Source organism: Anopheles moucheti, chromosome 3 (assembly GCF_943734755.1).
Source record: "Anopheles moucheti chromosome 3, idAnoMoucSN_F20_07, whole genome shotgun sequence".
Classification (NCBI taxonomy): domain Eukaryota; kingdom Metazoa; phylum Arthropoda; class Insecta; order Diptera; family Culicidae; genus Anopheles; species Anopheles moucheti.
Window position 1 is genome coordinate 39,422,097 of NC_069141.1, and position 13,237 is coordinate 39,435,333.

The window sequence follows — 13,237 nt, forward strand, 5'->3', positions numbered from 1 at the left end:
GATGTATTAATTAATTAGGTGAATTTTTATCGCTTTGCCTGGAGCATTCTGTGGACATCTGTTTGATTTTGTTTACAAAATCACCAACAGGGTGATACTTCCTACCGAAAAAACCGAACTCAGTATGAGCTTGCGTCCATATATATACCTTGGATTAGACTCATTAGGCTCCGATGGGCTGGTCAGGTGAAAATGAGACCGGTCAACCAAGCCTATAAAGTCCTTTGAGGTTGTCTACATGGACAGAGGATGTGTGATACGCCCAAATTGAGATGAAGTGATGGCGTTGAAGCGTCCACCAGAAAGGCCGAGATAATGGATTACCTGACGACCCGCTCTCGACCATGAGCGACATAGAGGACTCCTGCAACTGGTCAAGAACGCGGAGGTGTTACAGCGCGTGATAAGTAAGTAAGTAAGTAAGTATTTATACTAATTACTTATTGATCTTAGGTGGTTTCAAAAAAAGATATAAGCAAAACAAAACTTTTAAAATTAGAAGTTTACAAATTTGTCATTAAAAAAACAAAAATAATATTTAGTTATTCATAATTTAAACCATGAAATTTCTCTAAAATTTCCTCTTTTTTCGTTAGAACGGCCTGGCCGTATCGACTTATGTTACCACGTAGTCCTTGCTACGGGGGATTGGTCCGGATGGGATTTTGGGTTGGTCCGCTCGTGTTAAGACCGACTCCGCTACCATCATGCCACCGGCCCGATAAATGATTTATTAATTACTCTTTCTATAGACAGAGCCGTTTTTACCTACATTATTCTGTGTAATGTAAAATAGAGCTGCCAAAGAATAAGATTAATAAGAATTACGAACTGGACGTAAATTTTCTTATTCATGATTCAACGATTGTTGCTCGACATATAGTATATAGATATAAAGTTTAAAACGATGATAAACCACCCGTATGAAACTCATGGATCTATACAATACCTTAAAATATTTGTTGATGAGCAATCTAAATGATCGATTATTTTAAATTACTTTCACACAATTAAAACCACATAAAATGGTATTGTGCAAGTTTAAGCGTCAACTGAGTAAAGATAAGTGTTGTAATCGAAGTAGAATCGCTCCCAATACTGTTTTTGACCAATTTTAAATCGCCATTGCCCATAGTGCAATGGCACTTTGAGAGAGTGAAAGAGAAAGAGCAATGCGGGATCATTTCTATTTCCCCTCAATTTCGATGCATGAGTGTTAGTGAAACCAATAATCGAGCACATAAATTCGAGCGCCCATGCGACACCAAAGGAAGACTAACAGGTTGGTCATTGTGCAGATTACAAAATGATTAATCATTAACCCGATTAACCCGATAGTTGTTAAATTGCTATCCTGATTCATATGAAACTATGATCAATAATTGATACTTTTCATAAATGTTTCACTGTTAATCGTCCAACTTAAAGCTCTATCTATGTTAGAGAACATGAACTTGAAACACTAAGTAGTAAAACGATTTCATAAATCAGTTTCTGCTTCGTACACGTTTAAAATCCATTATTTACGTGTTTGCGATCGTAAGTGAATAGAAAGTGAAAGTAAGATTAGAGGAACTATACACCGTCAAGATCCGTGGAAGTTGGAAACACCGCATAATGTTCTGAATTCGCTAGACCCAAAGGATGAAAAAATGAAGAGCTAGTTAGGAACAAAAACAATTATTCACTTGATATTCCCTTGTTTTCTCAAACAGTTCGGCATTTTTTGTAGTTTTATTAAAATAAGAAACAACACAATTTTATTATACCGAAAAGAATTCTGTACATTATATCATTCTATTTTCCAATCTCCTATTTCCTATTTTATCCCGAATTTTGTGACACCTCAACGCCATCATTAATTCTCAACTTGGGCGTAGCATTCCTTCTCTGTCCTCCATGTGGACGTCCAAAAAAGGACTTTACGGGCTTGGTCGTTCGGTGTCATGCTCATGACGTGACCAGCCCACCGGAGCCTGGCGAATTTAATCCGCTGTAGGTACAATACTGAAGCTGTATGAATTCCAGCTTCGTGGACTTGTGGACTTCGATAGCTGTATAATTTCTTAAGTAAATTAAATGAAATTAATGTTATTGTCGGTGCTGATCTAAAATAAGTGAAGTTTTGGTAGACTTCGAAAGTGCACTCACATATTTGTAAGTCACCCCTGCGTAAGTTTGGATTTGTTAGCATTAGGCCCAATGGTGGTGCCACCATCAACTTGATTTTTGTCTAGTTAATCTCCAACCCGAGTCTTTCTGCCGCCTGCTCAATCCTTTGGTATGCATCCGCTACGTAGGAGAGCCGCAAACCAATGTTTTCTGTGTCATCAGCGTATGCCAGGATCTGGAAATGACTTATGGTCCCAAAAGTTCCCACCTCCGAGACGCGGATGGCTCTCTCTAGCGCTAGGTTGAAGAGTAGACTAGCTAGTTCATCTTCTTGACACAGAATTTTGGTGGTAGAAAAGGGACCTGAGAGTTTTCCATCGTGCTAGTGAGGTAAGTTTGACCAGGATTAATTGCGTCGTAGATCTACTCCAATTATACTTGAACCAAAATGCAGGGATAGCTCATTGAATTATTGCCGTTTTTCAGAGAACATTAAAATAGTTACTCTTGTTAAGCTCTCCTTCCGGTCTGTCCGTCTTGATCAGCAATTTTAAACGTTTTACTATCTGTAAACGGAAGTACTTAAGTCGCTCAAACAATTAGTAATCAATTTCAGTATTTTTACGTCTATTTTTATGTAAATTCGAAACATCTTCGGCTAACTGCACAATTTGTATTCAAACAAGACACCGAAAGAAGTCATGTGTAACATACTGTGTGTACCGTTGCTGAATACCAAAATACAAATTTTGCAATCATTTGACTTTAAAACATAATACAGTCTCAATCTGTGATAACCTCTATGGTTATGTTTTGATTCACACAAAAATTACACACAGACAGGTATAGTTCACAACGTACTAATGGGTTCAAGAGTTCACAGCCAAACCAACGACGACCAGCGCGTTTGCGTGTTCATTGCACGACAGATAATCGCATCCAGGGAGTTCCCCCGGAAAATTGATAACAAGGAATCATCCGTCAGTCTACATGGAACAACATCGTCAACGCAAGATTAGTTTCAAGCTAGCATCTGTGCAAGAAGGTTCGTTTTTAACAAGTGCAACAAACCATGGGGAGCAACGGAAATCCCCAGCCGTTTCAGCAACTGCTGAATGTGTCATTTAGTGATGAAATTGATACGTTTCACGCTAAAGTATCCAACCAGCAAGTGCTTCTGGTAAAACAACAGCGATCGTTGCATTGTTTCCGGCTGGAGCCGAATAGGAGCGAATGGACGCTGTTATGGTCACGTGAAAAGTTTTTTGACGGAAAGCTGCGCGAGTTCCGCACTTCGTTCTTTGTGGATGCATCAGGTTGGGTGTTGGTGAAAAATCGTGATGGATTGCAGTTTTACCGCATGGCAGGCAACGATCTTGCATTACAACATTACTGTTCTGACGGAAGGTATCGCGATATGTACGGGTGGAATGATTCCAGCACAATTTTTCTGATGGGTCACCTGTATGCTGATGTTACCGCAATCGGAGTGCTAACGCGAAACAAACGAGGAGCCATAAAATTTGAGCAGATGGTGGAAAGTGTTGTGCTTAAAGGTGGAACTCAACCCTTGTGGCAGCTGTATGATCCTTCCAATTTACCGGATGCTTGGAAACTCAATTCAACATGGCTAGGTTTGGCAAGCACTCCCGGCACTAAGCAGGTCGCCATCGTTGAACGATCATCAAGCGCGATAATTGTGTACAAGCTGGACGAAAACTATGTCCCGCAAATTGTGGGCCGTGCCGAAAATGTGCCATTCACATCTCACGGCGAAGAACGCATCTTGTTTGGAAATATTTTCGACAACAACGAGTTCCGTGACTTGTTACATCTTAACGCGAGTGGCATGTTTATGTACATGCAAAAAAATGCAATCTATCAGCTAGTGGCGCAAAGTTCGCAAATGTTCAATGGTGGGTGGGAAAAGAAACATTGGAACAGTGCCAGCTTGATCGATGCAGATGGTGATGGAAGGGATGAACTTTGGCTGTCCGGTCCGCAAGGTATCGCAGGCTTCAAAATATCAAAAGCAGGATTTCAATGTGTCTCTTCCGGTTCCGGGTACGATGAAGACGTACGTTATGCAAGAATGGTCCAAGCAGTTCCCGGTGGAGATAAAACCAGAGCAATTGCCATCAGTGGCAGGCAAATGCTTTCGTTTCCGCTTGCTTTATCGAAAACTGCAACATGTGAAATTGAAGAAAACGATAGAAATGTTCAACCTGCGCCAACTAGCACGCACCCGCAATCCATTTTTGCGCTCAACACACAGACCGGACCACTAGTGCATGCCTCGCTTGGAGAGCAAATCGACACATCCTTGCTGTTCGAACCGATTAATCCCATGAACGGTAACCTAGCATTCGGCATACCTTTGTTCGTGGTTGGTAGATTGTTCACCTTACCCACTGTGAAGTTTATCACCTATCAAGAATCTTCCAACATATCGGGTACGATGGGCATTGGTTGGTCGCTTCAAATAGATTGTGTGTTTGTCGATCGGAGGAGCAGTATCTTCCCGGAGGAGCATCGCTACTATTTGATCAAGGACGGATCATCCTTTTTACTGAAGAATAGCAATACTGCGGATCATTCTGCAAACGATCAAATTGCAACTTTTACCATTGAATCCAACGAGAAGATGACTGTCACATTTAACCGTGCCCTTGACCAATGGTTGATTGAAGATGCTAACGGCGAAAGTTTCATCTACGGAACCTATGGCGAGAAGAGCTTCGTGAAAATGGATGCTGGAGCCGAAGATTGGCCTTTTGAGATCAAACGTAGTGATATGCATAAACGATATCCATCGGTGTGGTACCTGATAAGACACTTCGATCGCGCCGATCAGTGGCTAGAATATTCTTACGTAAAGGAACCCCAAACGGATGATTATCAGCTGGAATCGATTAAAACCAGCAACGGGGCATCGTTGATGCTCTCCTATTCTAATCTTTTCAACAAAATGCTTTTGACGGGCTTCACTATCCGCACCTTGAGCTACGTGCAATCGGCAACTCTGCACTATATAGAGCAGGATGAAAACCCGCTTTTGAAACGTATATCCCAGCAACGCAACGACGTACTAGAATTCAGCTACGATGGACCGGGTGGTGCGATGAGCGAAATTATTTACCCTAATGGATTGATTGCTAAGTTTGACTACACTTTGTTGGAAATTGATCGTGATGTGCTTATGAATCACTTCACCACACACTCTCATCCGCGTACCGCTTATGGTCCAGGGTATCTTTTGATTGCTGACATCACCAAGCAAGCTCAGGTGCGCTTACGCATAACGGATGCCCTCGGTTCGGACACCGTGGCGTTGGCAGGTTCATCTCTGCCTATGCTGGGAAAACTTCCAGTTGCCGACTACGAGATGTTCACTGGGGAATCTTTCTTCGCCGTACTGCTTCACCATGAAGGAACGCAACCGGAGCTATGTCTATTTCAAACACAAGCGGATATATGGCAAACAACTCCTACATATATAAAGCTGCCGAAGAACACATCAGTTTACAGTGGTCACAACTTTCTGCTCGCCATAGAACAGCACCGCGTAACAGTTATCGATCAGCAAAATGGCAAATGGAAAGCATTGCAACCGTTCGACACTGAGCAATCTGCACTAAAGCATTACTTTTCACACGGTTTTCTCACCTACAACGACCGGCAGCTGGAGGTGTTTGTTCGGCGTGATGGCCAGTGGACTTCGAGCGTGCTATCATTTCCTGCTGATTTGCTAGCAAACAGTGCCGCCGTGTTTGATCGTTTTGACCATCCAGAGGAAGTGATTCGTAACTTCCAGCAAGGTATAAAACTCGATGCACTGAGAATGTTCCATAACGTGCTGGTGTATCGTTCGCTACATCTGGAAGGTTTGAAGCTTTACGCCAGGCTACATCTTTTGCACTTGAACTGGAAACATGAAATAAGTCGTCAGACGGTTGTTGACATTCTCATTGAAGATCTTGCCACATATACCTTTAACCCGCCCGAGGCACAGGGTAATGTGTTTGTGTTTGGTTATCGTTTGGAAAACGGCAAGTTCCGACTAAAAGTGGTCAACCATCGGGGAAAAATTAAGGATGAAATCGAAAAGATCAAGGAGCAAATTGAAGAGGACATCCGCAAGTATCCCAACGCACCGGAAGCGGAGAAACAGCGTTATAGGCAAGAATCGCACGCCAAACTTAACGGCGAGCTGGAGGAATTGTATCGTAATATCACTGCCCAAATTCCGTTCGCCATCGATCCCTCGAAGTTTGGCGTGATCGTGAACGATGCACACATCATTGCTGCCAGCCACAAGGTGCTGTTCGATGGAATCGATTGGACTACGCAAAGAATTCCTCAGGAAGAGCTGACGCTAGACAGTATGACGATCAACTTGGGCCCATCCTACCAGTTAGTGAAGACGCATCGTAATGCAACGTTCGATTTGATCGGTCCCAACAATGCTACCGTGTTCAACACTGATACCAACAATGCCACGGAGTTGCACATCAGATATCCTGCCTTTATGGCGGTGCAAATGAATGACTCCGCCGTGCAGTTGTTTAATTTCCATCGCAGCGAATTAACGAGCCTTCCCGAGGGGGAGCTGTTCGATACAAACAGCAATTCAATGGCCATCATCAGCACTACCAGTGACGGGAAGAATGTGTACGTACGGTCGATGGATTCGTTTGGAATCACGCGCAAAAATGTGGTCTGGCGTCACGAGTTTGTGGACAGTAGGGCGCGGACACTAACCAACTACTACGAATTCAATGCACAAACTGCGAAACCCTACGAGGGAGGATTTTTAATGGGCGATGTAAAAATTATCCCCGCCAGCCGGGAAAGACGTTACGGATGGTACAAGGTGCATTATAATTTTGCCAAAAGCACGCTGAGCACGAAATCGGTTTATAACGCGGCAGGTGAGTTTGTCAAACTAGTCGATCCTGCGGATGCAAATGCCGCCAAACCGTTCGATCCCGATGGTGTTTTAATGGCACGCGATGGAAAAACCATTGTGGCCGATTTCCGCCCATTTCGTATGTCAGAGCAAGTGGTGTCCTATTACGGGTTTGAACCGTACGAGCAGAACTTAGTCGGGAGTGGAGGGCGTTGGAACTGGACTGGCGGTGTGATACGCCAGGAAAATGGAAACCATTTTTTGCATCTCACCCAAACGAAGTACGTTAGTGCCACGTTTGAACCAAAGACATCGTTCGATTCGTTGATCATTTCATGCTGGCTGAGAGGACCTGTGCGTCAGCAGGACGTCGGAAGCACACTTACTGTCCAGTACAATGGAAAACTGATCAACGGAACGGCTGCATTTTCCACCAATGGGTGGACGTACGTTGAAGTTATGGTTGAGAATACCAATCGATTTCATGTTAAAATTTCACCCGAAACCAATTCCTTCCTAGACGTCGATCATTTGAGAGTTTTCCCAGCCCAGCTGGAACTGAATGTTCACATTTACGACACAACGTTAGCAAAGGAACGATCGACGCTGCACGCCTCAGGACTGTTATCACATCGACTCTACGACATCTTCGGCAATGAAATGGGTCACATTAATGAGCAAGGTTCGATCGAGCATTTATCTATTTTCTCACGCGGTAAAAATTCACGAATCGAAATGCTGCCCGCGCTGGGAGAAATTCTCGAGCCAGCAGAGCAGAACACTTACCATGGCCAATTCCGGCACGTTCCCGATACAGCTGTCTTACGATTTCGATATGCAGGAACTTCGCAATCTGGTGACATACGCATAGAAATGGGTGCTATGTCATTTCGAATCGAGCTATTCGATGATCGGGCAACGTTAATAGAACGCTCCCAAAGAACGGTCATACCTCGCGAGGGCGATATGGTGATCTTTTGTAGCAACACACATTATACCGTTTGGATCGATGGTGAGATCAAGATGGAGAATTTTGCCAATCAGGCACGTTTTGAGCGATACGAAATCAGAGGCAAAAATACACCCATCTGGGATGCAATGTTGCTTTATGACGCGAGCGTGAAGGTAATCTATTTGTCTGATTTTGGCATGCCGAAGCAAATACTGGAGCTGAAGGAATCCAACACTATTGCCTTGCAAGAAATCGTATACGACGAGCTGAATCGGCCCGCCATCAAAAGTAAGTGGTCCGAAATGGATATTACTGCTTCCGCTACGTTGTTTGGATATCGCCATAATTTCATCACGAACGAACAACAGTTTTGGAAAACGGGTCAAATGGAGGGCACAATAATACAGTTGAACAAGGATTGCGAAGGATTCCCGTACAGCCGAACAGTTTACGCCGATAATCCACTGGAAGAAAAAATTGTGCAATCCGTCCCTGGAAAACCCTTTGCTGTGAACAGTGCTTTTGCGAAACATTTCAACAGTAAACAACAAATCGATTTTCTCGAAAACCTTTTCCCTTCCGCGCACGGGTTTCACTACAGCAACGAGCGCTATCCCGATCAATCGATCTACGTGACGGTGTACGATCGACGCAATCGGAAGGTAGCAGATTACGTGCGCACGTATCACGGCGATCATCACCTAACCACGTACAAGTACGATGCTAATGATCGCCTGATTCTGCAGCTACCGCCTGCGTACCACGAGCAGGCGAATACTTTCTCCAGTACAAGCCCCTTTTTTGCGGAAAAGTACTCGTCCGAACAGAACGAATTGCAACGCTCCTGGGGCACATCGTACGAATACGATCGTCAAAGTGGGCTGATGACGGTTCGAAGAACGCCTGATGCGGGAACCACCCGATACCTGTACACACCAGAAGGTATGCTGCGTTTCGTCGTGCAACAGAACAGTAGTAACGTCATGTACTACACCTACAACTCCGTGGGAAAATTGAACCAAAGAGGAATAGTCGAGCTGGACGTTGAAGATCTTGCGCGATATCTCCCGAACGACTCGCCATTGCCCGTTTCTTCCAATTTCTTTCTTCTAAACCACGGGAACAAGGACGTGGCTCCGCTACATCGGCACAGGGTGGAAAGTGTAAGAAAGATATCGGACAATCATATACTCTCCGATTTGCTGTTCTTCGATCACCAAGGACAGCTTACCACAAGCGCATTGTACACGACCGGTAATGTCTCGCTGACCATTAATTACAAGTATAGGAAAAATCTTCTACACGAGATCGAATATCCGGCTACGGTGAAGGGGAAACATTTCCGTCTACAGTACGACTATGACCACCGTGGAAAATTGACCGGCATCTCGAACGCTGCCACTGGTGAAAAGTTCGTTACGATTGAAAACAATAGTTTGGGCCAGCCAAGACGTATGCACATTCAACCCAAATCTCCCCACGCATATCAACGTACTTTTCAATACAATCAGCCCGGATACTTGACAAAGATAGAAGACCCATATCTGTCTGAAACGATTGACTACCTTGGGGCAGGGTATGGTGGACGTCCGATCGGTGATGGTACGGTGCAGGCAACACACTTCAACGCAACGTGGCAGACAGCGAGTAGTGCATCAACACATCTCAAACTAAAACCTTCACACCTAGGAAAAGGACGAAGGTCAAAGCTTTGCTACGATGCGCTAGTATCGGCAGGATATTTAGATGCGCAAGGAAGGCCATTGAAAAGTTTCTACCCCATGCTTGAGCTCCAATTACCCATCGTTTGCCGATTGGGCACGTACGGCAATCAGATTGCTGCTATTTTGACTGATCGAGGATTTCCACAAATCTATGGTCACCGATACGATTACGGTAACCATCGGCAGCTGATTCGTGCCAAATACTTTCAAAGCAATGCCGAAGAGAAGTTCAACCCACTGCGAAGAGAAACATTTGCCGAAATTCGAGGTATATCTTTGGAGAGTTCCGAAGACATATGGGAGAAGCTGAGGGAGGCTGGATACCTGCACAGTGACTGTAGTACTAACAGTGAAATGGATTGCCATGGTTCACCAGGAAAGTCCCTCTTCCAGCCAGCTATTGCTAATCATCCGAACGCGATCACGCTAAGCAGCTTATTGGCACGGGTCATCGCACAGCGTAAGAACCTTACCAAGACCATTTTTGAGCAACTGTGTGCCGGGTGGTACAAGGACGATACACCGGAAGCTATAACCAACATATGCAACTCCACCTGGACGATGCTTTCCGATGCAGGTTTCATTGGACCAAAATCCAACCTTGGCATTGCTGCAGTGAGTCACGAATTGCGCGAGATGTTGAGTGAATATGCGCCACATTTACCAGCAATTATCGGTGTACTGTACGACAAGTTTGCCACCGCATTGGGCTACAGCTCGGCCGATGTTCAGTCATATGCCATCGATGCAAATGGGAATCATCGGCACTTTTATACCGGTTTTCGGCGATACCGGCTAGAATATGTGCAAAACACGAACAAAATAGCCTTCGTCTATCGAACCAACTTTGCTGCACAGTCGGGTCTAGACGAGGTACGCTTTCCAGTAGAGCACAACGAGGATGGCAGTGTAACTCGGGCCATGCACAAGGGAATCGAACGTATCGTGTACGATCCGCTCTCCAATCGTGCCACGGAAATTACGCTAAACGATGGACGACAGCTAAAATTTGATTACAACGTTCGAGGGCATCGTCTGTACAAGCATGTGTATGATCGTACGGGCAAGATGATCAGAAAGAAGTACTACATCCGTGATCTTCAGGGGAAACCGCTGGTCGAATACGATGCGGTCTATAGGGGTAATGAAACCGAAAGCAACACACCGTCCAACGTGCGATCAACGGTGTTCCTTTACGCTGGTGATCGATTGATAGGCTTTATGCGGAACAATCAATTCTACAGCGTTGCACTCGATCACGAAGGATCGGTGAGATTGATTATCAAAAATGGCGAGATTGTAGCCGGGTACGACTACCTACCGTATGGAGAGTTGTTGCGATCGTACGGCGTGGATCCCGACGGTGATCTCGACTATCGCTTTACAGGCAAGGAATGGGACGAAGAAACGAATCTGTACGATTTCCACGCCCGTTTATATGATCCCGAACTAGGACGCTTCCTACAGATGGATCCAAAGGAACAGTACGCTAGCCCATACCTGTACGCCGGAAACTCTCCCGTGTCTTTGGTTGATCCCGATGGTCAGTTCGCTTTCCTGGTTGTGGCCTTGGTAGCAGTGGGCGCATACGTTGGAGCGTCGGCAGCAAACAACTCCTGGAACCCTGCCAAATGGGAGCTGAAGAAGGCATTACTTGGTGGACTGATTGGCGGTATTATTGGTGGCTTTGCACCTGCAGGTATCACTGGATCGGTTGCCTTTCTTTCCGGCTACATCGGAACTGCAGCGGCAATTGGTGTAATAACAGCGTCCTCTGTAGGCTTGGCCTACGTTAGTTTAGCATCCGCGAACGGAAGTTGGGACCCGAGCAAGTGGGACTGGACCCAACCGGGCACATGGAATGCTCTGTTCATCGGTGCTCTTTCAGGGGCCACTCTGTTCAATGCTATCGGAGGTATCCATAAAGCGTTCATTGCATACACCGGCCTGTCGCGCACTGCGTTCGTTATCGTGACCAGCGGAACGACCGGTGGATTTCTGCTTTACAACGGCAGCAAGGCTAACGATGGAAGCTTCCGATTTTGGGAATGGGACTGGAGCAATCCTGCAACAGTGTGGGGTGCAATCGAGGGTGCCGCTTTCGGTTTATCGCTATCGCCCAAGCTTAACACAGTTACGCAGCAAGTTGCTGGTCGTTTGGAAAAATTTAAAGAGATTGGAAAAGCCATCAAAGTGAACGACCTTAGAGCAGTCGGCACACTGCTGAAGGAGGAAGTGAAAGCCTGGCAGCAGGTGTACAAGAATGCCATCAGCGGCGACACGATACAAGACGCAATTGCGGCCGGGCAAGCGGCAGGACGTCCCGGTGGCACCATTTTGTTGAATAAAATTCCCCCGGAGGCAACAAAGCTGATCGATGAAATTTTAACTCTAGAAAAGTTGTTTTTAAAATTCCAGAAGAAAAAGGAAAAACGAGCAATTGCTTATAATAATGCTACACTTTCTTTGTTCCCTTTGGAAACGATGAAGAGTCAGTACAGTTTGAGACAGCTAGAATATAAAAACGATTCTGCACAAGATACGCTTTGGTTAGTGTCAAGCACAAACAAAATCTCTCATTGGATAAACAGAATCATTGAACGTATTTTTAATCGCATCAACGAAGGCGAAACCAAGCAAGACGATCCTCAGAGCACGATCACTCCGTTTACAACTCGCAGAAGCCAGTCATCTCGAAAAAGTTTCCAAGTGTCCAACTGTTTCCACGCATTTTCTGACGATCAGCTAAGCGGAATCATATGCTACGAGAAGTTTGGGCTTTCTTACGTGTTCCCTCATAACACTAGCAACGTGGTTAGTATGACCGATGATCACTATTCTTTGTGCCAACCGATAGAATATGAGGGAATGCCTTCAACCACCTGTGTAGGTAGTCAAAGTTCTTACGTTTTTACACCACACAGCCGATCTGTAAACTATCTAGATCTTTTGAACGGATCTCTCACGTTGCTTCTCGTAGCTCCGGCCATTACGAAGCAAGTAACATCGTTTATCGGCAATTTACTATTTAAGCAGCAAAACCAACGTCAGCAGTTGGTATCAACACGAGAGCAGGAGAGTATAAGAAGAATGTTTAATGAGTTGCATCAAACAGTGAAGGAATACAGACAATTTGCTGACAATCGAAATTATTGCAATTGGTTGGAACATGTGTTTCAAGATATCGAAGATGATACTAAAATGTTTCTATCCGTTACAAACCCGACGAGTAAAGTCTATTGCCAGTTGATTGACCGTATCCAAGCACTGCATGATGAACTAGAAGAAAGCCAACAAATTATGAGCTATAACGGCTGCACAAACAAATCGAGCTTATGGAATATTATAGATTTGAAAAATGACGTATTACAATTGCAATCACAATCATCAGCAACCTTACCTGAGCATTTCAATAGTTTGGCTTCCGCTAGTATGAATGCTGCAGATAAAAGAATGATTTAATTATGGGTTAAAGTAATGTTTTTTTATATTTTTACATGTAGGAGACAACAGGCAATTACAACAATTTTGACATTTATT

The 13,237-nt window shown here is 44.6% G+C and overlaps 1 protein-coding gene across 1 annotated transcript; it reads left to right on the forward strand.

The window, feature by feature from the left end:
• The first annotated feature begins 3,184 nt into the window (after positions 1-3,184).
• Positions 3,185-13,198, forward strand: LOC128304591 (uncharacterized). The gene has a single exon (XM_053041793.1). The coding sequence runs from the start codon at positions 3,185-3,187 to the stop codon at positions 13,157-13,159; it is 9,975 nt and encodes a 3,324-aa protein (XP_052897753.1). The 3' UTR covers positions 13,160-13,198.
• The last annotated feature ends 39 nt before the right edge of the window (positions 13,199-13,237 follow it).